At 37.6% G+C, this 23,409-nt stretch overlaps 1 protein-coding gene across 1 annotated transcript in view; it reads left to right on the top strand.

Annotated features, from left to right (window-relative positions):
* The window catches only part of LOC138198485 (receptor-type tyrosine-protein phosphatase O-like), a 36,820-nt gene extending 18,538 nt beyond the window's left edge, over positions 1-18,282 (top strand). Inside the window, 14 exon segments of the mRNA XM_069149918.1 lie at positions 883-1,021; positions 2,071-2,191; positions 3,258-3,326; positions 6,464-6,547; positions 9,404-9,439; positions 10,604-10,685; positions 11,119-11,209; positions 11,399-11,475; positions 12,626-12,760; positions 13,129-13,251; positions 13,334-13,488; positions 13,608-13,743; positions 13,823-13,946; positions 14,518-18,282. Of these exon segments, the coding sequence (XP_069006019.1) occupies positions 883-1,021; positions 2,071-2,191; positions 3,258-3,326; positions 6,464-6,547; positions 9,404-9,439; positions 10,604-10,685; positions 11,119-11,209; positions 11,399-11,475; positions 12,626-12,760; positions 13,129-13,251; positions 13,334-13,488; positions 13,608-13,743; positions 13,823-13,927 (1,353 nt within the window). The 3' untranslated portion in view covers positions 13,928-13,946; positions 14,518-18,282.
* Positions 18,283-23,409: the final 5,127 nt, after the last annotated feature.

Consider the following 23,409-nt stretch of genomic DNA (forward strand, 5'->3'; position numbering starts at 1 on the left):
AAAAACAGCAGAAAGAAAGAAAAGTTTTCAGATTAAACTGAAGTTTTTGAAGTTTTTTTGACTTTTCGAATTAAATTTTTAGTATTTTCAGAAAGAAAAACAAAACTTTAAGTCAGTAAATCAGAAACATCATCTGATGATAAAAACAGGAGCGTCTCTCTTCAGAGTTTTGTTGTTTTATTGTTTAGTTTTTTAGTTGTTTTGTGTTTTAAAACCTAAAAAATCCGACAGAAACAGAAAGTTAAATCAGAAACATGCCAGCAGCTCTGAGGAGAATCAACCAACAGCTGATCTGTTAAAGGCTCCGCCTCCTCCTGCTGGATGAACTTCTTTACATTTAGTCATCAGAGGGACTTCCTGAAGTGGAAGAGCCTCCAACTGTAGTTCCACTGAGGACCACCAGGGGCTGTCTGCAACACACTACCATTTAAAAGCATCAAGTAAAGTTTCTTCCTCCTCCTCTTCCTCCTGTTCCTCCTCCTCCTGCTCCTCCTCCTCCTCCTCCTGCTCCACCTCCTCCTCCTCCTGCTCCACCTCCTCCTTGTCCTCCTGCTCCTCCTCCTCCTGTTCCTCCTCCTCGTCCTCCTGCTCCATCTCCTCATCCTCCTGCTCCACCTGCTCCTGCTCCTCATCCTCCTGCTCCACCTGCTCCTGCTCCTCATCCTCCTGCTCCACCTCCTCCTGCTCCTCTGCCTCCTCATCCTCCTGCTCCACCTCCTCCTCGTCCTCCTGCCCCACCTCCTCCTCCTCCTGCTCCTGCTCCTCCTCCTCCTCCTCCTCCCCCCGCTCCTCGTCCTCCTGCTCCATCTCCTCATCCTCCTGCTCCTCCTGCTCCATCTCCTCATCCTCCACCTCCTCCTGCTCCACCTCCTCCTCCTCCAGTCCCGGGAGCCTCAGACCTCCTCCTCTCACGTGGTGACGGTTTCCGGTTTGACTCCTTCGTCCAGCTACAACTGCTCCGTCACCAGTTTCAGTTACAGCACGCCGAGCCGGCCGGCGCACATCTCCGTCAGCACCGTCGGTAGGAGGAGCTTCTTATTCTCATCTGGCAGAGGGACTTCCTGCAGGCTTTTCACAGTAAAAGCTGGACGGCTTTTAATTTGAAATGACCATGCAGGAAGTGTTCGATTACAGAAAAACTAACGGAATTAATGGTGTCTGATTAAATGATTTCTGTTTGTGCGTCTTTTTTTTTTTTTTTTTTAAATGTTCAACTGTGTGTTTGTGTGTCTGTTTGTGTGTTTGTGTGTCTGTGTCTGTTTGTGTGTCTGTTTGTCTGTTTGTGTGTCTGTTTGTGTGTTTGTGTGTCTGTGTCTGTTTGTGTGTCTGTTTGTGTGTCTGTGTCTGTTTGTGTGTCTGTTTGTGTGTTTGTGTGTCTGTGTCTGTGTCTGTTTGTGTGTGTGTTTGTGTGTCTGTGTCTGTTTGTGTGTCTGTGTGTCTGTGTGTCTGTTTGTGTGTTTGTGTGTCTGTGTGTCTGTTTGTGTTTGTGTGTCTGTGTGTCTGTTTGTGTGTTTGTGTGTCTGTGTCTGTTTGTGTCTTTGTGTGTCTGTGTCTGTTTGTGTGTCTGTTTGTGTCTGTTTGTGTGTCTGTGTCTGTGTCTGTTTGTGTGTGTGTTTGTGTGTCTGTGTCTGTTTGTGTGTCTGTGTGTCTGTGTGTCTGTTTGTGTGTTTGTGTGTCTGTGTGTCTGTTTGTGTTTGTGTGTCTGTGTGTCTGTTTGTGTGTTTGTGTGTCTGTGTGTCTGTTCGTGTGTTTGTGTGTCTGTGTCTGTTTGTGTGTCTGTGTGTCTGTTCGTGTGTTTGTGTGTCCGTGTCTGTTTGTGTGTCTGTTTGTGTGTCTGTTTGTGTGTCTGTGTGTCTGTTTGTGCGTCTGTGTCTGTTTGTGTGTTTGTGTGTCTGTTTGTGTGTTTGTGCGTCTGTGTGTCTGTTTGTGTGTTTGTGTGTGTGTTTGTGTGTCTGTGTGTCTGTTTGTGTGTCTGTTTGTGTGTCTGTTCGTGTGTTTGTGTGTCTGTTTGTGTGTCTGTTTGTGTGTTTGTGTGTCTGTGTGTCTGTTTGTGTGTTTGTGCGTCTGCAGCCAAAGAGATGAACCCGAGTGTGGCGGCCATCTCGGCTCTGTCCGTCCTCAGCATCCTCCTCATCAGCCTCCTCGTTCTGTTTCTGCTGGTTCTTCGAAAGAAACACCTGCAGATGAGCCGGTAGGAAACCCGACACGCGATGACATCACAGGAAACACAAACCTCATTTTATCTTTTTACTTTTAGCTTCCAACACTTTAATTAGAATTTTATTTTCATTTTTGTTGTCATCTCTTCACGTTTGTTTTAAGGGACGATATAAAAACCCGTGAATAAAAAAACATGAATATGTAATGCAGAGTTATCAGGGAGAACCTAAAGGTGTTCATGACAGCGCCCCCTCCTGGTCTACAGGGAGAACTTCTGTGTATTTTCATGTTTATATCTGAGAACGTTTTTCTTCTGCAGTGTAAACAAGCAGAGCTCACATGATTTCTGCTGACTCAGCGGTGCGTTTGTGGTTCTGAGTGTTCGCGAACAGCCTCCAAGAATTCATGTCACATTTTATTCTCGGTATTTCACAAGCAACTTCCTGTAGCAAGCTGAGCAGCGTGAAGTTCCCACGTTATTTATGTGACTGTTTACGTGTTTACGTGTTGGCGTGAAGACAATCTGACTTTAAACATCTGGAGACAGATGTTCGAGGCTGTCAGCCGGGTGTCACATGACTTCCAGCTTTTTATCAAGAATATAAAAACTTCTGTTCAGAGTCGTTATGTTGTTGATTTTAATCAACTCAATTTCCACTGAGAAATTATAATATTATAAACTGTACATATAATTTTTACTTTTTCTTCTGACATTCTTGTGATTTCTTTGGCAGTAATAGAACACGTCGCTCTGTATGTCAACTTTTTAACCAAATTACCAGGTGTAATTATTACAATTTTAAAATCAACTTAAATATTTATTTTTCACACGTCGGTAACAAACTTGGTATCTGTTATTTATATTTTTGTTGTTTCCACATGTTCAACCTCTTCTGTTAAATCATTATGAAACAATCAGGTTGCAGAATAACATCAAAGTTATTTTGAACTGAGGCCAATAAATTCTTTGGAGTTTGAGTTCTCTGTTATTTTGGTTCTCAGACTTTCAGCTCACTTCCTCTGTTTTCTGAAATGTCATCAAATATCTGTGACTTCCCCAAACGGCTCTAACGGTTTCTCTGTGTTCTCCGTTTCAGGGAATGCGGCGCCGAGACTTTCGTCAACTTCGCTTCATTTGAACGAGACGGAAAACTTCCTTACAACTGGTACGATCTCCTCCGTTCGTTAGTTCGTCATGTCAAAGCTGAAACACGCTGAAACACCCTGAAACACCCTGAAACATCCTGAAACACGCTGAAACATCCTGAAACACCCTGAAACACGCTGAAACACCCTGAAACACCCTGAAACACACTGAAATACCCTGAAACACCCTGAAACACCCTGAAACATCCTGAAACACGCTGAAACACCCTGAAACACCCTGAAACACACTGAAATACCCTGAAACACCCTGAAACACCCTGAGACATCCTAAAACACGCTGAAACACGCTGAAACACCTTGAAACACCCCGAAACATCCTGAAACACCCCGAAACACGCTGAAACACCCTGAAACACCCTGAAACACGCTGAAACATCCTGAAACACGCTGAAACATCCTGAAACACGCTGAAACATCCTGAAACACCCTGAAACACACAGAAACACGCTGAAACACCCTGAAACACGCTGAAACACCCTGAAACACGCTGAAACACCTTGAAACACGCCGAAACACCCCGAAACATCCTGAAACACCCCGAAACACGCTGAAACACCCTGAAACACCCTGAAACACGCTGAAACATCCTGAAACACGCTGAAACATCCTGAAACACGCTGAAACATCCTGAAACACCCTGAAACACACAGAAACACGCTGAAACACCCTGAAACACACAGAAACACCGAGACATCCTGAAACACCCCGAAACACGCTGAAACATCCTGAAACACCCCGAAACACGCTGAAACATCCTGAAACACCCTGAAACACGCTGAAACACCCTGAAACACGCTGAAACATCCTGAAACACCCTGAAACACGCTGAAACACCCTGAAACACGCTGAAACATCCTGAAACACCCTGAAACACACAGAAACACGCTGAAACACCCTGAAACACCCTGAAACACCCTGAAACACCCTGAGACATCCTAAAACACGCTGAAACACGCTGAAACACGCCGAAACACGCCGAAACACCCCGAGACATCCTAAAACACGCTGAAACACGCTGAAACACGCCGAAACACCCCGAAACACGCCAAAACACGCCGAAACACCCCGGAACACGCCGAAACACGCCGAAACACACTGAAACACCCTGAAACACCCTGAAACACCCCGAAACACGCCAAAACACCCTAAAACACGCCGAAACACCCCGGAACACGCTGAAACACCCTGAAACACCCTGAAACATCCTGAAACACCCTAAAACACGCTGAAACACGCTGAAACACGCTGGAACACCCTGAAACACCCAATCAGAGCAGATTAGTGACCCGGCGGCAGATTGAGGAGGCGGATTAGGGATTTCAACATGTAGCTACAGCTTTTTAGCTCGTCTGCGGCGCTTTAAGCAGCGCGAGGCGATGATGATGATGAAGATGATGATGATGATAAGCTGATTCCCCGATTCCCCCCGCGCCTGTTTTATTCTGGGTGTTTGTTGATGATGAAATATCAGGATTTCACCTAATCTCAGATTAAAGGGACCAAAATGATGGTTTTGGAGTCGTTTGTGTTAAATTCTATAAAACAGGAAATTACAAATTACAGATTTTTATTCTTTAAAATGAGACTCTCTTACCAGAAAAGGCTAAAGTGCCTCTAACACTTACGTGGTTGATAGACTCGTGTTACTCGTGACAAACATTCAGATTTGGAGATCTGTGATTAATATAACAGCTGAAAGACGGTCAGTGAAGGCAGAACTTGGCTTCCATCTGCTGTCGTATTTGACCTTCCATCACTAAATTCCCATCCGAGTGTCTTCTTGATGTGACGCTGGAGTTGTGTTGATGCTTTGACTGCTGCATGTCCTCTTTGCTGTTTGGTGTCACAGCAGTGTGGATGTGATAAGGAGACGTGATGACCCCACTGATGCAGGAAGTAATACTCATAAATCCGTTTACAGTCTGACATTTTAATTTGAAAATATCAAGTATTACGTTTACCTTATGTTCAGTCCTTAATCACTAAAAAAATTAAACATAAACAGTGCCGCATATGTTGTTTTAAAAATCCTGCTTATTATGGAAAGTGGGGAGGGCCGATAAAACTAGTTGGAATTGTGTTCGATTTCATTTCCTTGATTAATCTTAAACCAGATAAAAATTTAGAGAATCATATTTGCCCAAAATATTTATACTCCTTTAAAAAAAAAGTTTATAAAATGACAAGAAACGATGCATTAACAGGTGTGGTATACCTCAAGGCTCGATTCTGGGTCCTCTTCTTTGTTTTATTTTCAACAGCAGGAATCTTATATCAGTTTGTATGCAGATGATAAACACCTGTGCTTTCATAAAAAGCATAAAACATACCAATTGATTTTTGTATACATTCTTCTTGTTCCCCAAATTTGGAACACAGTCGTTCGCCAGTTTGTTAAAATTTATTCATATTTAACGTTTACCGTTGCCAAATCAAACCAAATTCAATGATGCACATCCTCAGATCACCGATAATAAACTCATCAAGTTTTACGAAGATGGAACTAACGGCGGTCGAGATATGCAACAAACAAACACACATAGAGACAGAGATTTCTTAGTGTGATTAAAATCAACGACATAACGAGTCTGAACAGCAGTTTTATTTTAACTTTCATTGATGCTAAAGACATGTTTAGTTTAAGTTTGACCAGACTGACGTGTTTAATGTTTCTGTGATGGAGTTTCATTGTTTCATAAAACAAAGTATCTGCATCAGTGGGGTCGCGACCCCGGCGACACCAACGTTGATGAGATCATCAGGTTCGTGAGGGTGTCTGACGTCGCCACCAAGTGACAAACTGAGAGCTGTTCATACGCGACGAGGGTCCCGGCTGAGTGTTGCATTGTGGGATGGGCTGGGAAGACGCAGTGATGTCACAGACTGAGGCTGGAGGTTGTTTAATGAGACAGAGCGGCCATTGAGGAACAGACTCCTGTTGTCCAGCAGGGAGACAACGAGACTCTCTGAGCGGCTGCATGATGCATTAACTCTGTGTTCAGCACTAATGTGAAGCTCTGTGCCTCTTTACTAATGGAGCACCATGTTCTGTCCCCAACCTACCGCCCCCTGGTGTCTGTTTCTTTATTTTTTCTTGTCTGTGTTTTTATTTTTATTTGTATTTGAACCCCTTCAGGCGAAGAAGCCTCTTTGCCTTCCTTACCCTACTGCCATCCTGCCTTTGGACTGACTATCTTTTGGCTTTTTATATTAATCCTTGGTAAGTAAGCACTTCTGGCCAAAAACACTGCATTTCAGGGGCATGTCGAAGCAGAGCCACAGCCCACAGTATTGATCCGAGACATTGTTGAACCAAAGTGAGGTCTCACAGATCACCTCTGGATCCAGAACGAATGGACGAGTCTGGTGTTGTTCCATATTTCTGTCAACAAATCTCATGAAAATACCAAAACCAGTAATGTTTAACATCATGGTGTACCTCAAGGCTCAACCAAGGGTCCTCTTCTTCTTGAACTCTAGACAGTATATCTTGTGTATAAAGGGTTTGTCAAATTTTATGCAGATGATACACGTTTATATTTATCTATCAACGGTGGTGATGTTAATAATCTGGTTGCAACATAGTGGAAATCTACTGTTTTATGGATATGAAATGACAAAAAACAACAATGTTGATGCAATGTACCTCCAGGCTCCAATCTAGGCCTTATTTTATTCCTCTTTACATAGTTGTTTTTGGTCTCAGAATTAAAAACCTTTTTTCTTTTGTTAGCAGGGAATTATTCATTGGTTTCTACCCCCAAAAAATCTGTGATTAAGTTTTAGGTTCAAACACATCTGAGCTGAGATCAGGAGAGTGTTTTGGTTTAAAGTTACCACTTCGTGAAGGTTGAAATAATAACCTCTTTCTTACAACTGACAACGGCAGTGGTCTTGATTCAATAAAAACGTTTTGCTAGGAGACAGGAAACATTTTAAAATCCAACTCTTTATTGGTGTTGGTGGTATAAAAACAAAAAGTATAAAAGAGACAAAAACAACGTAAACAAGATGTCGTGTACAACAACATGCTAAAGTCAGCTTCTCCTGACATGAAATCTGGTGTTCCACAAGGATCCGTTTTATAGCCCTTGTTATTTATTGACATAAATTATATTCTGGATCAAAGTAAACTTCAGAGTTCATTCCAGTGAAACTTTGATGTCTTTTATTAGATTTTGTACAACATTTGAGCTCAAAGAAATAAAACGTACGGACAGATTTATGTACGATATTTCCCACACTGCTTGTTAGCAGGAGACCTTTAGCGCTGGTTTGGATCTGTTGCATGAAGTTTGTTGACAAAAAAACAAAATAACACCAGACTTGTCTTTAACATTTTAAAGCTTTATTTTGAAATTTCAGTGAGTTTCCGGGGTAAACAGGAAGTCTGCAGATGATTTTTCTGACATGTTGAACTTTGTCTTGCAATGCTGTGTCTGTGGTTGAACTCAGTCACACTGAGTGTTTCTGCTAGCCTGTTGAATGTACCGTAGCATGATGCTAACTGTTGATGCTAACTATGGCTTTGCTCCGTGTCCGCATGCCGTCTTTCTGTGTCGGTTTTCACTTTAGACGTCAAGTCGTAGTTTAGTTTCGTCTCATGTTTTCTCGTAGACGTCGTAGTGCATGTTGCTGGTTGTTTTAGCGCCGTCAGATTTCTTCCGCTTGATGTTTTAAAACTCGGCTGTGAGTTTCAGAACATTAAAAGTTAATCTGGAGGAAATTTGAAACGTTTAAACACAATCTGGAAACTGTTAAAAGGTTGATTATAAAAACAGCAGCATGAAGTGTAAATGATCAAATGTAAAAGAGCTGCATGTTGGATGTGGAGCCGACGGCCTGAAACCAGCTGACAGATTTAGACGACAGATTTCTGAGCATGATGTTTTTCTGCTGATGTGATTGGTTGATTCTCGTGAAGCTCTGATTCGTCGGGTCAGACCGATGTTGGACTTCCTCTCTGACCTTATATGGAAGTCTGTGGCTGCAAATATTAATAAGAAATCAATCAAATTTAAATGAATGTGTGCATGATGTATGACAAAACTAAATATGGAATTCATTAGTGGAAACTATTTATAATATAATTTAGTGTAATGTGAAGAATTATATCGTAGTAATAATAAACAAAATCTAATTTTTTTTGTCCATCTCGCAGACAAAAAATTAAAAAGAAACATGGCATCTAAATGTTCTGACTTTGCATCTGATTTAATTAAAAAAAAAAAAAAAAAAAAAAATTTAAAAAAAAAAATCACATTTAAAAGGCCTCTTTTTGTAAGATTTAATCAAAGTCCATTATTTTGAAACTTAAACTGAAAAAAGCCTTTACATTTATTCTTTTCTTAAAAAAGAAAAATCCAATTTGCAGTATAGATGTGAACATTTTAAACATGTTGACTACTAAATATAATTTTGTCATGCAACATGCACACAAATGGAAACAATTTTTTTTATTTGAAATGGAAAACAAATCTGTTTAATGACCCTCTGATAACAGTTACTTTAATTTGTAGAAAAGCAGAATATTTATGTGAACCATCATATTTAAACATTTTCAACATGGTTGCAGTCAACAAACACATTTGAAAAAACAATGACTTCCATCTAAATTTATAATTTAAACATTTGAATAAAGGTTTGATCTCTCTGCAGCAGCTGTTTCCTCCTGATCTTACATTCGTCCATTTAAAGTTGAATTACTATAGTATAGTATATACTATAGCGTCACAGCAACAAAGTCGACTTCAGCTGAAAAAAACACATTTATTACTAAAGATGTTAATATAATTAACTTTTTTACTCTACCTGAATGAAAATGCGAGACATTTAATGCACATTTTTGTAAAGAAAGAAATTAAGAACTCGTCCACATGATGTTCTCGATAATTCTGATTAAACTTTAGTGCAGACGTCCACCAGCTGCTCAGAGGAGACAGAAACCGCCGTCGGTCGCAGCCTGATGTGAGCAGAGCTGAATGTGATGATGATGATGATGATGATGATGATGATGATGATGATACTGAGGGACTCAGAAAACATCATGAGGATTTTACATGTTTGTATTTTATAGGAGCAAAACAGCGTTAAAGAAACGGAAGCTAACAAGGTAACGACGACGATGTGTGTGTGTGTGATTCCAGCCTTCAGACAAAAAACAGGTTAATCCTGCGGATTAAAGTGAAACTGAGAATTTAACACAGACTGAACTTCATGACTGAATGTTCTTCTTTATTTTGGTCCTGTTGGGTCTTTATATATATATAGTTTATTATATTGTTCTGGACTCAGTGTTCGTTAACTCTCTGCTGCCCGATCAGTCCGTGTCCATGTTTCTGTCTGTTGGTCTCAGACGAGTCCTTCAAGGATTCTTTACACCATCTAGATTCAACTATTTGTTTCTGGACACATTTTAAATGACACGTGGATTAATAATTTTAATTTAAACTTTTATTGAAACAGGACAACAGGAAATAAAATAATACAGTTACTAAAACAAGTTATGAAGTTTGAATGAAGTGATTTCCATGAAATATCACAGCTTTAAGATCAGGTTTGGTTATTTTAATGAGTTCAAGGACCGTTGGACATTTGAAAATCTGAAGATAATTTCTGTTTGGACAGTTTCTAACTATGAAATGGTGAATTTTGGAGAAATTTTTTTTTAAAGAAAAATGTCTTTCGAATGTGCCGGTGGTTCGTGGAGTTCAGAGGAAAACATTTTTTTCCGTTACTTTGCAGATTCAGATTAAAAAATTAAGGATTGAAGATGTATAATTCAGGTTAAAATGAAAGTGTTTGTTGAAATCCACGACCTTTAAAGAACTGATCGTTTAAATCAGATTCACCTTTAACATCAAAGTAATGAACATATTCGTGCATCAATCATTTTAATCTAATAACAGAATAAATAATCAGTTTCAGTATATTTTTATTTGTATAATTGCAGGACTTTTACTTGTAACAGAGTGTTTTTACTTTGAGATTTTACCGCTTTTATTTATGTAAATTATTGCAAACTGTAGAGTTTAAACTGTAGAAGCAAAAGGAAGGAGGTCAGCTGAATTTCTGACCTTTTTCTTTGATTGAATCAGCAGCAGCTCAGGCGTCTTCAGGTGAAACATCAGAGCTCATTAAATGTTTCGTCTTCAGTTAATCTCTTTAGATTTCGTCTCGTGTGAGATTAAAAATAAAACCTGAACCAACTGACGGTGAAGAAGATTAGTGAACGTGTTGCCGCTGGATGTTTGATGGATTTTATTTCGTCTTTCAGTCCCGTCCAACTCGACGACTTCGACACGTACTTCAAAGAAATGAGCAAAGACTCGGCCTACAAGTTCTCCCTGCAGTTCGAGGTACGAATTTCATCCGAGCCGCTGTTCTCTCAACTCCCAGTAAGAAGACTTTTATTCTGAAGGGCAGAGCGGTGTGGTTCAGATACTGCAGACCTGATGGGATTAACATTATGAAATATTCTCTGCTGTGATTTAACACGTTTTAAACAGAAAATATCGACATGCACAAACAGACAGTTCAGAAGATGCCTGAGAATCTGTCTGATTTTAAGTTTCTTTCAGTATCACAGTGATTGTCGACTGTCCACTAAATGTGAGCAGATACGTTAAAAACGGATCTCGGAGGGAACAGAGTTACTAAACTGATATTACAGGAGCACATTCATGAGTTTACAGGGAGGAGTTGTGGCCTCTAATCTCTGAAATATATTTTGTCCTCGACCTTTGACCTGATTCTCACGACGCTGCTGCGATCGTGTCGGATGTTTTATAGGAGCTGAAGAGCGTCGGCCTCGATCTGTCCCACGATGCTGCCGACCTGCCCGTCAACCGGCCCAAGAACAGATACACCAACATCCTCCCATGTGAGTCTCAGGATGGTTTAACATTACCTGGATGATGTCACTGTAAACATCTCAGTCAGATTTAATCCTCAAAGTCTCCAGTTTCCAGTTTTTCTGCTGCTTTTTGCTGCGTTCTCATAAAAACAGACAGAAGTTTAGTTTCCTAAAGAGTTTGATGAGAAACTTTGGTTCACTGCCTCGTTCTCTCAGACGACTTCAGTCGGGTGAAGCTGATCTCAATGCACAACGATGAAGGTTCAGACTACATCAACGCCAACTACATACCTGTGAGTACACGCTTTCTATCACATGGAGGATTTTTACCAGAAAGATCCTCAGAATCTGTTTGATGAGATGGAAAAAACTGTTTTTCATTGATTCAAAGAATCCACAGTAAAAAAAAAAAAAAAATTATTCTACCGTTCACAGTTCATGAGTCAAAATGAAGACAGAAACTTCCATAACTCTAAACAGGAAGGTGCTATTGGTGCAGTTTTTTCACATAAAAATGAAAATCCCACTGGGATGAATTGACTCAAATTTGATGACATTTGTTTGTACAGTTTTTCAGATATTTGCTGTGTGTTTCAGAAGGGTTTTTTTTTCCCATTTGTTCCTGAGATCAAAAATCACCACAAAAACTTTCACCAACAGTCATCAGTAAATGTTCAGAGATTCTCCGACGTACTTTCATCTGGTGCACGTTTGATGCCCTTTAACTCAGCGGAAGCATAAAGTTAAATACATTTTTTTATTTTGCCGGCTGTTCTGCTGAATTCAAAAATAAAGTTTGAAAATAATTGAATTAAAAAGTAAAATAGATTAAAAAAAAAAAAATGAATGGGGACAAAATAAAAAATTGTAATAAAATAATAAAAAGAAACTTAAAGGGTTGAAAATACCAAATGGAAGTAAAAACAAATCTGACATTCTTTTCTGTACATTTTAAATATTTCAATCTGTGTTGTTTGACTTTTATAAAACTTTATTTACATCTTTCCACTTGATGTATGGAACATTTATTTCTTTTACATTTATTTAACTTCTAATACATTTGAAGAAAATAAATATAAGATAAACAAATGAAAATCAGTAAAAAGAAAAAAGGAAAAAGAGGTAAAATACTCACTTTTTCAATTAATTGTCACAGATTTTAGTTTAAACCTTTATTTACATTTCTGTTAGAGATGCAAACTTATTTTCCAAATGACAGATGACAAAAGAAAAAAAAATGACAAATATTTCAAATTAAAAACTAAAAATACAAATTAGAAAAAGTCAATGAACAAAAAGATTAAATACTAAAAAAAATAAGATGCAAAATACTGAGCCGTCAAACATAAATATGTGATAATAAAATCAATAGAAGCGAACTCGTATTCTGATGAGTTCTCTGGATGAACTTTTTTCCTCTCTATGTTTGTTTCTGATGTTCAGGGCTACAAACATGTGAAGGAGTACATCGCCACTCAAGGCCCGCTGCCCGAAACACGCAACGACTTCTGGAAGATGGTGCTGCAGGAGAAATCGCCCATCGTCGTCATGCTGACTCAGTGCAACGAGCGGCGGCGGGTGAGAAACCGCTCGACTCCGAAACTCTGAGTCCTATGCAAAGTTTCCTAAATTCATTTTATGACTCAGACATATTACATCCATTAAAAAAACAGCTTTACAGCTGCATCACAGTCGTGGAATGAAGGAAGCTTTCAGAAATCCAATTAACATGTCAGAAAATAATACAATTTTCAAAAACAATTACATCAGAAATAAAATTGAAAAAAACACCAACATTTAAAATAAAACCAGATAAATAGGCGTAATTCAAGTTAAAGTTTCATAATAAAGCAACATAATCAAATTGAACCATTCTGTCGTGCGCTCGCCGCCCCCTGGTGGTCAGCTCCCATGTACTGCAGCTTTAATGGTCTCTGTGGTTTCAGGTGAAGTGCGATCATTACTGGCCGTTCACTGACGAGCCGGTGATGTACGGCGAGATCAGCGTGGAGATGCTGTCTGAGACCGAGTCTCCGGAGTGGACCGTCAGGAAGTTCCGACTCGGATACGTGAGTTTCTTCACCGGCAGAACTTCACCAGAGTCTCTACGTTTATTTTACGTTAACATCGAGTCGCTGTCGCCCCCCGCAGGCCGACGAGAGTCAGGACGTCCTCCACCTGAATTACACCTCGTGGCCGGACCACGGCGTCCCCACTGTCAACGCCATCGAGAGCATCCTGCAGTTCGTCCTCATCGTCCGCCAGCAGGCCAACCGGACCAAAGACCCGATCGTCGTCCACTGCAGGTCAGAACCGCTTTCAGTTCTAATAAACTCTCAGCAGGAAATCACAAAATACACTCAGATGATGCAACGTCCATTACTGAGTCTGACACTGTCTCTGTCCGTCTGTCCGGGTGTCTCAGCGCCGGAGTGGGCCGGACCGGGACCTTCATCGCTCTGGACCGCCTCATGCAGCACATCAGGGAGCACGAGTTCGCCGACATCCTGGGGATGGTGTCGGAGATGAGGTCCCACCGTCTGTCCATGGTTCAGACCGAGGTCGGACACCGCGTCATCAAAACCGTTAACGAGTGCTTTGGTATTCAAACCAGCTGATCATGAAACTGTGTGTCTGCAGGAGCAGTACGTGTTCATCCATCAGTGCGTCCTGCTGATGTGGCAGAAGAAGAAGCAGCAGTCCATCACGTCGGACGTCATCTACGAGAACGCCAGCAAGACATAAAGAGGAGACGCCTCCAGACGTGAGTCCGCTCTCAATCGCTTCTGAATCTTTAACGTCCTCAAAGCTTTCTGGAATATTTCTCTGAAAGAAAAATATTTAGAGCTAAAACTTAAGATTGTTTAAATAGTTTTAATAAACCGCTGCTGTCGACAGTCCGTTTCCATGGAAACAAGCTGCTCATTAAAATCTGGATCTCTCAATTATTAAAAACATATCAGCTCCAAATGAGAAATTGAGAAAGATGGATTTATTTCATTTTGAAAAAAAGTTGTTTGTTTTTTAATGCAGGTAAATAAATTGTCTCCTTTAATTGAAGCTATTAAATTTTTTTTTGTGATGTTCAGTTTTAATATTAAAATCAGAAGTAAAACATGTTGAAGACATCAACTAAAAACTGAAAACGTTTTTATTTTCCTGATGAGATTTTTACAGGAAACTTTACAGTGAAATAATTCAAACCTGTAAAATAAAGTTTGACCAAACTCCACCTCTCTGAGGTTTCTACTGCTGTGATTGGCTGAAATTCCAGACAGCTGTTAGTGGTTCAGATGTTGCACTGCTTAAATGAAACCCTCTTCGTTGTCTTGTAGGCTGTGAACACACCCAACCTCCTGTGCTTCAGGCATCCATTCTCTGCAGAAGAAGATCCGCTTCATCATCAGTCTCAAAAAGTCAACAGCAGAACAAACGTCCCGTCTTTCATTTGAATTGGTGTTAAAGCCCGGGATGGAGTTCTGCCTTACGGAGCCTTCACTGACTGACCAACACCTTCAACCACCACCCTGCCCTCCCAGCTGGACCGAGGGGCGTTAACGAGCCGCGTCCACCGTGTCCGTCCTCGTTCAGACGACGTGAGGCGACGAGTCGGTGGAGCTGAGTCAGCTGTTTGTCATTTATTTATGTTTTTAATCTCAGGAGTCGCTGAAAAACCAGCAAGCACACCGGCCTCTTCCTCCGCCTGAACGTCCTCCTCATCGCTCACGTTCAGCTCGCTCGTTGCTCGTCTTCCCGCCGTGCAGCCGTCCGGGCGCTCGCATCGTTCCTCACTGCCAAACGAGCGAACTGCACATCACGGGACGGTCACGTGTCGGCGGTCGAAACTCCAAACGAGCTGACGAACAGCCAGGACGGCTGCACCGGAGACGTCCGGAGACGAAACCCAGCAAACATTCAGAGGACGAAGTCCGGACCCCAAAACGAGCACAAAGTCCGACGGTCGGGACGTCAGAGCTGATTTATAATCAAACACTAAAAACGAACCTCCATCCAGCTGATGATGATGTCATCAGGAGTCACGAAAAAACAATGAAAAGTTTGTCGAAAGTTTCAGATTTCAGCTTCGAAAAAAATATTTTTGGTCCAAACAGAATCCGAACCTTTGAAATCAGCTGTGAGACGTGTGAATGTTTTCTGGGTCGGCACGACTGAAGGGCACAAATCACCCGGTGGACCCGGTGAACCCGGTGGACCCGGTGAAGTCGCTGCTCGGCGTGTTGGAGGCCGGTTTAGATGCGTAGAGACGTCTGTGGTTGTAGAGGTGTAGTTTGTTTTTGCATCGAGGCCTCGAGCTGCTGAAGGAGGAAGAACTTCCTGCTCCTTCTGACCGGAGGAGCTTCGTACCGCCGACTCTCTTAACGAAGGACGTGTAGATTAACCGTAGACGTGCATAGAGGTTTGGACGCCGCGATCGTATCGGACCCGGCGGAGGAAACGATCGAGAGCTCGGACCGCACCGAGACAACGAGCTGCCAGAACCACGGAGCAATTTCACGAAGTTTCCCTTTTTGTGTCTGAAATTTGGAAACGACAAACATATCTGGTCTGATATCTGCAGAGACGTTCAGGGGCCCCAGAAACTCTTTCAACATCCAAATCTGGCAAATTATCAAAACTGTGTCAGCGGTTATAAAAGTACAAGTGATTCTTCTGATTCTGGTCTAGAAAGTGAAAAATGTACAACATGTTTTACATTTTAACTTATGAGTACATTCACCGCTTCTTTTACGACGCCAAACATTTTGCTGCGGCTCCCCGAAATTCTTTTCATGGAACTTCAACCCTGAATTCACAGAATTTGTTCAAATTTTAAAAGAATTTCACTCTCAAACTTTACTTATTTCTGTTTAAAAGGCTGCTCTGTTTTAAACTGAAGCATAATTAGAAGCCTGAATATTAAAATTTGCTTAAATGCCAAATATATTTGGCCAGTTTAAAAGAATATAATCAAGATCTCATTTTTTATAATTCTTGCAACTATAAATTCTCCTTTGCAGTAAAATTCTACAAACAGTTGTTGCGATCACATTTTGCGAAATTTCTCGAAACATTTTTTAGATATTGGTCCAGTGGGAACGTCCCACAATCTGGTTTCATAAACCAACCATCAAAATGCTTTGTAGTGCTCATAGATAACATTTTATAGTATTTTTGAAAAAGTTGGTATTCCGCTGCGACAGTTTTCATAATTTTCAAATTCATGTCGTAAACCCCAAAGTTTATGTTACACTCTCAGATTTCTTAATGTAGTTATAAACTTTTATTGTCCACATTTTAATGTGCAACTTAAAGTTGTTGGTTTTTTTTACAAAAAAATGGTGCAGTTCTTGTATTAATATCCAAATCTTTTACATAAACTTTGGTAAAGTGCTTCAGATACAAACATACTGTGTAAAATATACAATTTGTTCTGTAAAACTTTTAAAATGAATTACTAAAAAAGGGGCGGGGTTTGAACCTGATTAGATAAATGGGCTTTGTAAGAAAATCAGTGAGTGTGGGTTAATTGTAACTCTGGAGTTTACATTTTGGTTGTTTTGGGGCCCCCTGGTGGCTGTTTGATGACGGCTCGGGTCGACTCTTCATATCTTTGTCTTGAACTGTACAGAAAGGTTTTGAAGCCGCTTTCTGACCCTTCAGAGTCGCTCGGTTCATTCAGATCAACTTCTGTTCATCGTTCGGTCAGTTTTCCATCTTTCTGCTGATTATTGGACTAGAAGGAAAGAAACGTTTCTCATTCCTCGATGATGAAGCGAATGTTGACCGAGCAGACGAGAGCGGTCGACCTCACTGAACCCAACGTTCAGGATGTACACGGTGTCGTCAAAATAAAAGATGAAGTCCAACAACGTCTCATTAAGGAAAAATTTAATTCTCCTGAAGTCAGATTTTTGTGTAGCTACAGGATACGAACATTCAGTCCATTGAATCCCAACTGTGAAACATCTGCAAACAAATTTTGAAATTTCATACATTATTATACAAAATTATTGTGTAATTCCAAAATGACCCCGTAAAATCTATCCTAATCAGGCAAAGAACCAAAAATAGTAAACATTGATATATTGCCTCTTTCATTTTTTTCATCCCAATTCTCCTAATTCTCCTAAACTAAGTATTTAGTTTAATCCCCGCCAAAATACGTTCAAACCCCTTAAATTTGTTCAGATTTCAAATTTAGAAATGTTTCAGTAGAATTTTAATTGATGTTGATGTTATTTTTTACTTAAACATGAAAATAAACACTGTCAAACTTCAAAGAAATATTTTTATAATATCTGTGGCGTCACCTCGTTTAAAAGTGACAAAAGTATTGCTGCATTTTTTTGCTGAAGGTTTCAGGTTTCATTTATCTGATTTCACTAAACGCTACAAAACGACAAACAGCATCAAACCTTTTATTTTGAAGGAAATGACAAGGAAACTTTATTTTGACGATGCCTCGTATCCGCTTTGTGCAAATTTGAAAGTAATGAGTGAATGTGTGTAACAAGGCCATTGGATTGGTCATCGTGGCCTCGTGGTTCAACGCCTGAAGTCGTCCCCCGCCTGCTGTCGGTCCTCTGAGGGTTCGGTACTTCGGTCCGTTTCACTATTAGATATCAGATGTACTGTACATACTACTACTGCTTAACTATTCTGTTTCTACTCGTCATTACAAAGTACTTCTTGTGGAAATGTTGCTTTAGAGGCTTGTTTTTTAAAAGTTCATGTAAATGCGAAACATCGTTCTCTGAGCCAGAAGCTAAAACTCTCTCAGCCGCGATGGTTTCGGTTTCTGATGCTTCGGTGTTTTCGAAGTGTCGTTCGGACTCGTCGGTGGTCTGAGAAACGCACTTTGGTACGACTGTCAAAAAAAACACAAACCGACAGACGAGTTGCCGAATATTTTCTGGAAGCTCAGCACTGAACACTCTTCTACGATTCTTTCTCTCGCTTCGTGTGTCCAGTCGAACTCGTACGTCGTTGGTGCCATTCGTGTGCATTGTGTCACTTACAATTTGAAGGACGACCCCGAACTCGGGTCGTTGTCACAGAGTTTTAATGTGTGTGTTGGAAAAAATAAAATGTTGCAGTTATATTTGTGCTGAGTCGCAGATGTTGTTTCCCGTGAAAACAAGCCGATGTTTATTTTATTTTAATTACTAGAACTGATAATGACGAGTTAAATAATGCTTTTTATCTACGGCTCTGTGCCGCATGTCGATCTTCATCTTGGATCTTGTGGAACTCAGGAAACCAATTTTGGGTTCAACTGAAGATATCCCGAGTATTCAGGAGAAGTTACTGATTTCATAATTAATGACAAGGTTTGTTGTTGGAAAACAGGGAAAAAATACAGCTGTCTGTGCTGAGGTACGTGGTGGATGCACGATCTGCAGCTGTCTGATGAAAGTGGAATAAAAGTATGATAGCATGTCGTCCAAAAGTCATACTATAGCGTGTCATCTGAAATATGATTAAAAAAAAGTCATACTATAGCATGTCATCGAAAATATGATAAAAAAAAAGTCACAGTAGCATGTCTATAATATGATTAAAAAAAAGTCACACTATAGCATGTCGTCTAAAATATGATTAAAAAAAAAGTCATACTCTAGCATGTCCTCTATAATATGATAAAAAAGTCATACTCTAGCATGTCGTCTATAATATGATTAAAAAAAGTCATACTATAGCATGTCGTCTATAATATGATATAAAAGTCATACTATAGCATGTCGTCTATAATATGATAAAAAAGTCATACTATACCATATCGTCTAAAATATGATAAAAAAATTCATACTATAGCATGTCGTCTATAATATGATATAAAAGTCATACTATAGCATGTCGTCTATAATATGATAAAAAAGTCACACTATAGCATGTCTTCTAAAATATGATAAAAAAGTCATACTATAGCATGTCGTCGAAAATATGATAAAAAAAAGTCATACTATAGTATGTCGTCTAAAATATGATTAAAAAAAAGTCATACTATAGCATGTCTTCTAAAATATGATAAAAAAGTCATACTATAGCATGTCGTCGAAAATATGATAAAAAAAAGTCATACTATAGTATGTCGTCTAAAATATGATTAAAAAAAAGTCATACTATAGCATGTCGTCTAAAATATGATAAAAAAAAAAGTCATACTATAACATGTCTTCTAAAATATGGAAAAAAGTCACACTATAACGTCTTCTAAAATATGATAAAAAAAAGTCATACTATAGCATGTCGTCTAAAATATGATAAAAAAAGTCATACTATAGCATGTCGTCTAAAATATGGAAAAAAAGTCATACTATAGCATGTCGTCTAAAATATGGAAAAAAAGTCATACTATAGCATGTCGTCTAAAATATGGAAAAAAAGTCATACTATAGCATGTCGTCTATATGATTAAAAAAAGTCATACTATAGCATGTCGTCTAAAATATGATAAAAAAAAGTCATACTATAGCATGTCGTCTATAATATGATAAAAAAGTCATACTATAGCATGTCGTCTAAAATATGATAAAAAAAGTCATACTATAGCATGTCGTCTATAAAATGATATAAAAGTCATACTATAGCATGTCGTCTAAAATATGATATAAAAGTCATACTATAGCATGTCGTCTATAATATGATATAAAAGTCATACTATAGCATGTCGTCTATAATATGATATAAAAGTCATACTATAGCATGTCGTCTAAAATATGATAAAAAAAAGTCATACTATAGCATGTCGTCTATAATATGATAAAAAAAAAGTCACACTATAGCATGTCGTCTAAAATATGGAAAAAAAGTCATACTATAGCATGTCGTCTAAAATATGGAAAAAAAGTCATACTATAGCATGTCGTCTAAAATGTGATAAAAAAGTCATACTATAGCATGTCGTCTAAAATATGGAAAAAAAGTCATACTATAGCATGTCGTCTATAATATGATAAAAAAAAGTCATACTGTAGCATGTCGTCTAAAATATGGAAAAAAAGTCATACTATAGCATGTCGTCTAAAATATGATTAAAAAAAAAGTCATACTATAGCATGTCGTCTAAAATATGATATAAAAGTCATACTATAGCATGTCGTCGAAAATATGATAAAAAAAAGTCATACTATAGTATGTCGTCTAAAATATGATTAAAAAAAAGTCATACTATAGCATGTCTTCTAAAATATGATAAAAAAGTCATACTATAGCATGTCGTCGAAAATATGATAAAAAAAAGTCATACTATAGTATGTCGTCTAAAATATGATTAAAAAAAAGTCATACTATAGCATGTCGTCTAAAATATGATAAAAAAAAAAAGTCATACTATAACATGTCTTCTAAAATATGGAAAAAAGTCACACTATAACGTCTTCTAAAATATGATAAAAAAAAGTCATACTATAGCATGTCGTCTAAAATATGATAAAAAAAGTCATACTATAGCATGTCGTCTATAATATGATAAAAAAGTCATACTATAGCATGTCGTCTAAAATATGGAAAAAAAGTCATACTATAGCATGTCGTCTATATGATTAAAAAAAGTCATACTATAGCATGTCGTCTAAAATATGATAAAAAAAAGTCATACTATAGCATGTCGTCTATAATATGATAAAAAAGTCATACTATAGCATGTCGTCTAAAATATGATAAAAAAAGTCATACTATAGCATGTCGTCTATAAAATGATATAAAAGTCATACTATAGCATGTCGTCTAAAATATGATATAAAAGTCATACTATAGCATGTCGTCTATAATATGATATAAAAGTCATACTATAGCATGTCGTCTATAATATGATATAAAAGTCATACTATAGCATGTCGTCTAAAATATGATAAAAAAAAGTCATACTATAGCATGTCGTCTATAATATGATAAAAAAAAAGTCACACTATAGCATGTCGTCTAAAATATGGAAAAAAAGTCATACTATAGCATGTCGTCTAAAATATGGAAAAAAAGTCATACTATAGCATGTCGTCTAAAATGTGATAAAAAAGTCATACTATAGCATGTCGTCTAAAATATGGAAAAAAAGTCATACTATAGCATGTCGTCTAAAATGTGATAAAAAAGTCATACTATAGCATGTCGTCTAAAATATGGAAAAAAAGTCATACTATAGCATGTCGTCTATAATATGATAAAAAAAAGTCATACTGTAGCATGTCGTCTAAAATATGATAAAAAAAGTCATACTATAGCATGTCGTCTAAAATATGATTAAAAAAAAAGTCATACTATAGCATGTCGTCTAAAATATGATATAAAAGTCATACTATAGCATGTCGTCTATAATATGATATAAAAGTCAAACTATAGCATGTCGTCTATAATATGATAAAAAAAGTCATACTATAGCATGTCGTCTATAATATGATTAAAAAAGTCATACTATAGCATGTCGTCTAAAATATGATAAAAAAAAAAAGTCATACTATAGCAGGTCGTCTAAAATATGATTAAAAAAAGTCATACTATAGCATGTCGTCTATAATATCATATAAAAGTCATACTATAGCATGTCGTCTAAAATATGATAAAAAAAAGTCATACTATAGCATGTCGTCTAAAATATGATATAAAAGTCATACTATAGCATGTCGTCTATAATATGATATAAAAGTCATACTATAGCATGTCGTCTATAATATGATAAAAAAAAGTCATACTATAGCATGTCGTCTATAATATGATAAAAAAAAAGTCACACTATAGCATGTCGTCTATAATATGATAAAAAAAAAAAGTCACACTATAGCATGTCGTCTAAAATATGGAAAAAAAAAAAAAGTCACACTATAGCATGTCGTCTAAAATATGATAAAAAAAAAAAGTCACACTATAGCATGTCGTCTAAAATATGGAAAAAAAAGTCATACTATAGCATGTCGTCTAAAATATGATATAAAAGTCATACTATAGCATGTCATCTAAAATATGATATAAAAGTCATACTATAGCATGACGTCTATAATATGATATAAAAGTCATACTATAGCATGTCGTCTATAATATGATAAAAAAAAGTCATACTATAGCATGTCGTCTATAATATGATAAAAAAAAAGTCACACTATAGCATGTCGTCTATAATATGATAAAAAAAAAAAGTCACACTATAGCATGTCGTCTAAAATATGGAAAAAAAAAAAAGTCACACTATAGCATGTCGTCTAAAATATGATAAAAAAAAAAGTCACACTATAGCATGTCGTCTAAAATATGGAAAAAAAAGTCATACTATAGCATGTCGTCTAAAATATGATATAGAAGTCATACTATAGCATGTCATCTAAAATATGATATAAAAGTCATACTATAGCATGTCGTCTATAATATGATATAAAAGTCATACTATAGCATGTCGTCTAAAATATGATAAAAAAAAGTCATACTATAGCATGTCTTCTAAAATATGATAAAAAAGTCATACTATAGCATGTCGTCGAAAATATGATAAAAAAAAGTCATACTATAGTATGTCGTCTAAAATATGATTAAAAAAAGTCATACTATAGTATGTCGTCTAAAATATGATTAAAAAAAAGTCATACTATAACATGTCTTCTAAAATATGGAAAAAAGTCACCCTATAATGTCTTCTAAAATATGATAAAAAAAAGTCATACTATAGCATGTCGTCTAAAATATGATAAAAAAAAGTCATACTATAGCATGTCGTCTAAAATATGATAAAAAAAGTCATACTATAGCATGTCGTCTAAAATATGGAAAAAAAGTCATACTATAGCATGTCGTCTAAAATATGGAAAAAAAGTCATACTATAGCATGTCGTCTAAAATATGGAAAAAAAGTCATACTATAGCATGTCGTCTATATGATTAAAAAAAGTCATACTATAGCATGTCGTCTAAAATATGATAAAAAAAAAGTCATACTATAGCATGTCGTCTATAATATGATAAAAAAAGTCATACTATAGCATGTCGTCTAAAATATGATAAAAAAAAGTCATACTATAGCATGTCGTCTAAAATATGATAAAAAAAGTCATACTATAGCATGTCTTCTAAAATATGATAAAAAAGTCATACTATAGCATGTCGTCGAAAATATGATAAAAAAAAGTCATACTATAGTATGTCGTCTAAAATATGATTAAAAAAAAGTCATACTATAGCATGTCGTCTAAAATATGATAAAAAAAAAAAGTCATACTATAACATGTCTTCTAAAATATGGA

The sequence above is a fragment of the Embiotoca jacksoni genome, unplaced genomic scaffold, assembly GCF_022577435.1.
Source record: "Embiotoca jacksoni isolate LCO1_2020_lvr unplaced genomic scaffold, fEmbJac1.0.p SCAF_156, whole genome shotgun sequence".
Lineage (NCBI taxonomy): Eukaryota > Metazoa > Chordata > Actinopteri > Embiotocidae > Embiotoca > Embiotoca jacksoni.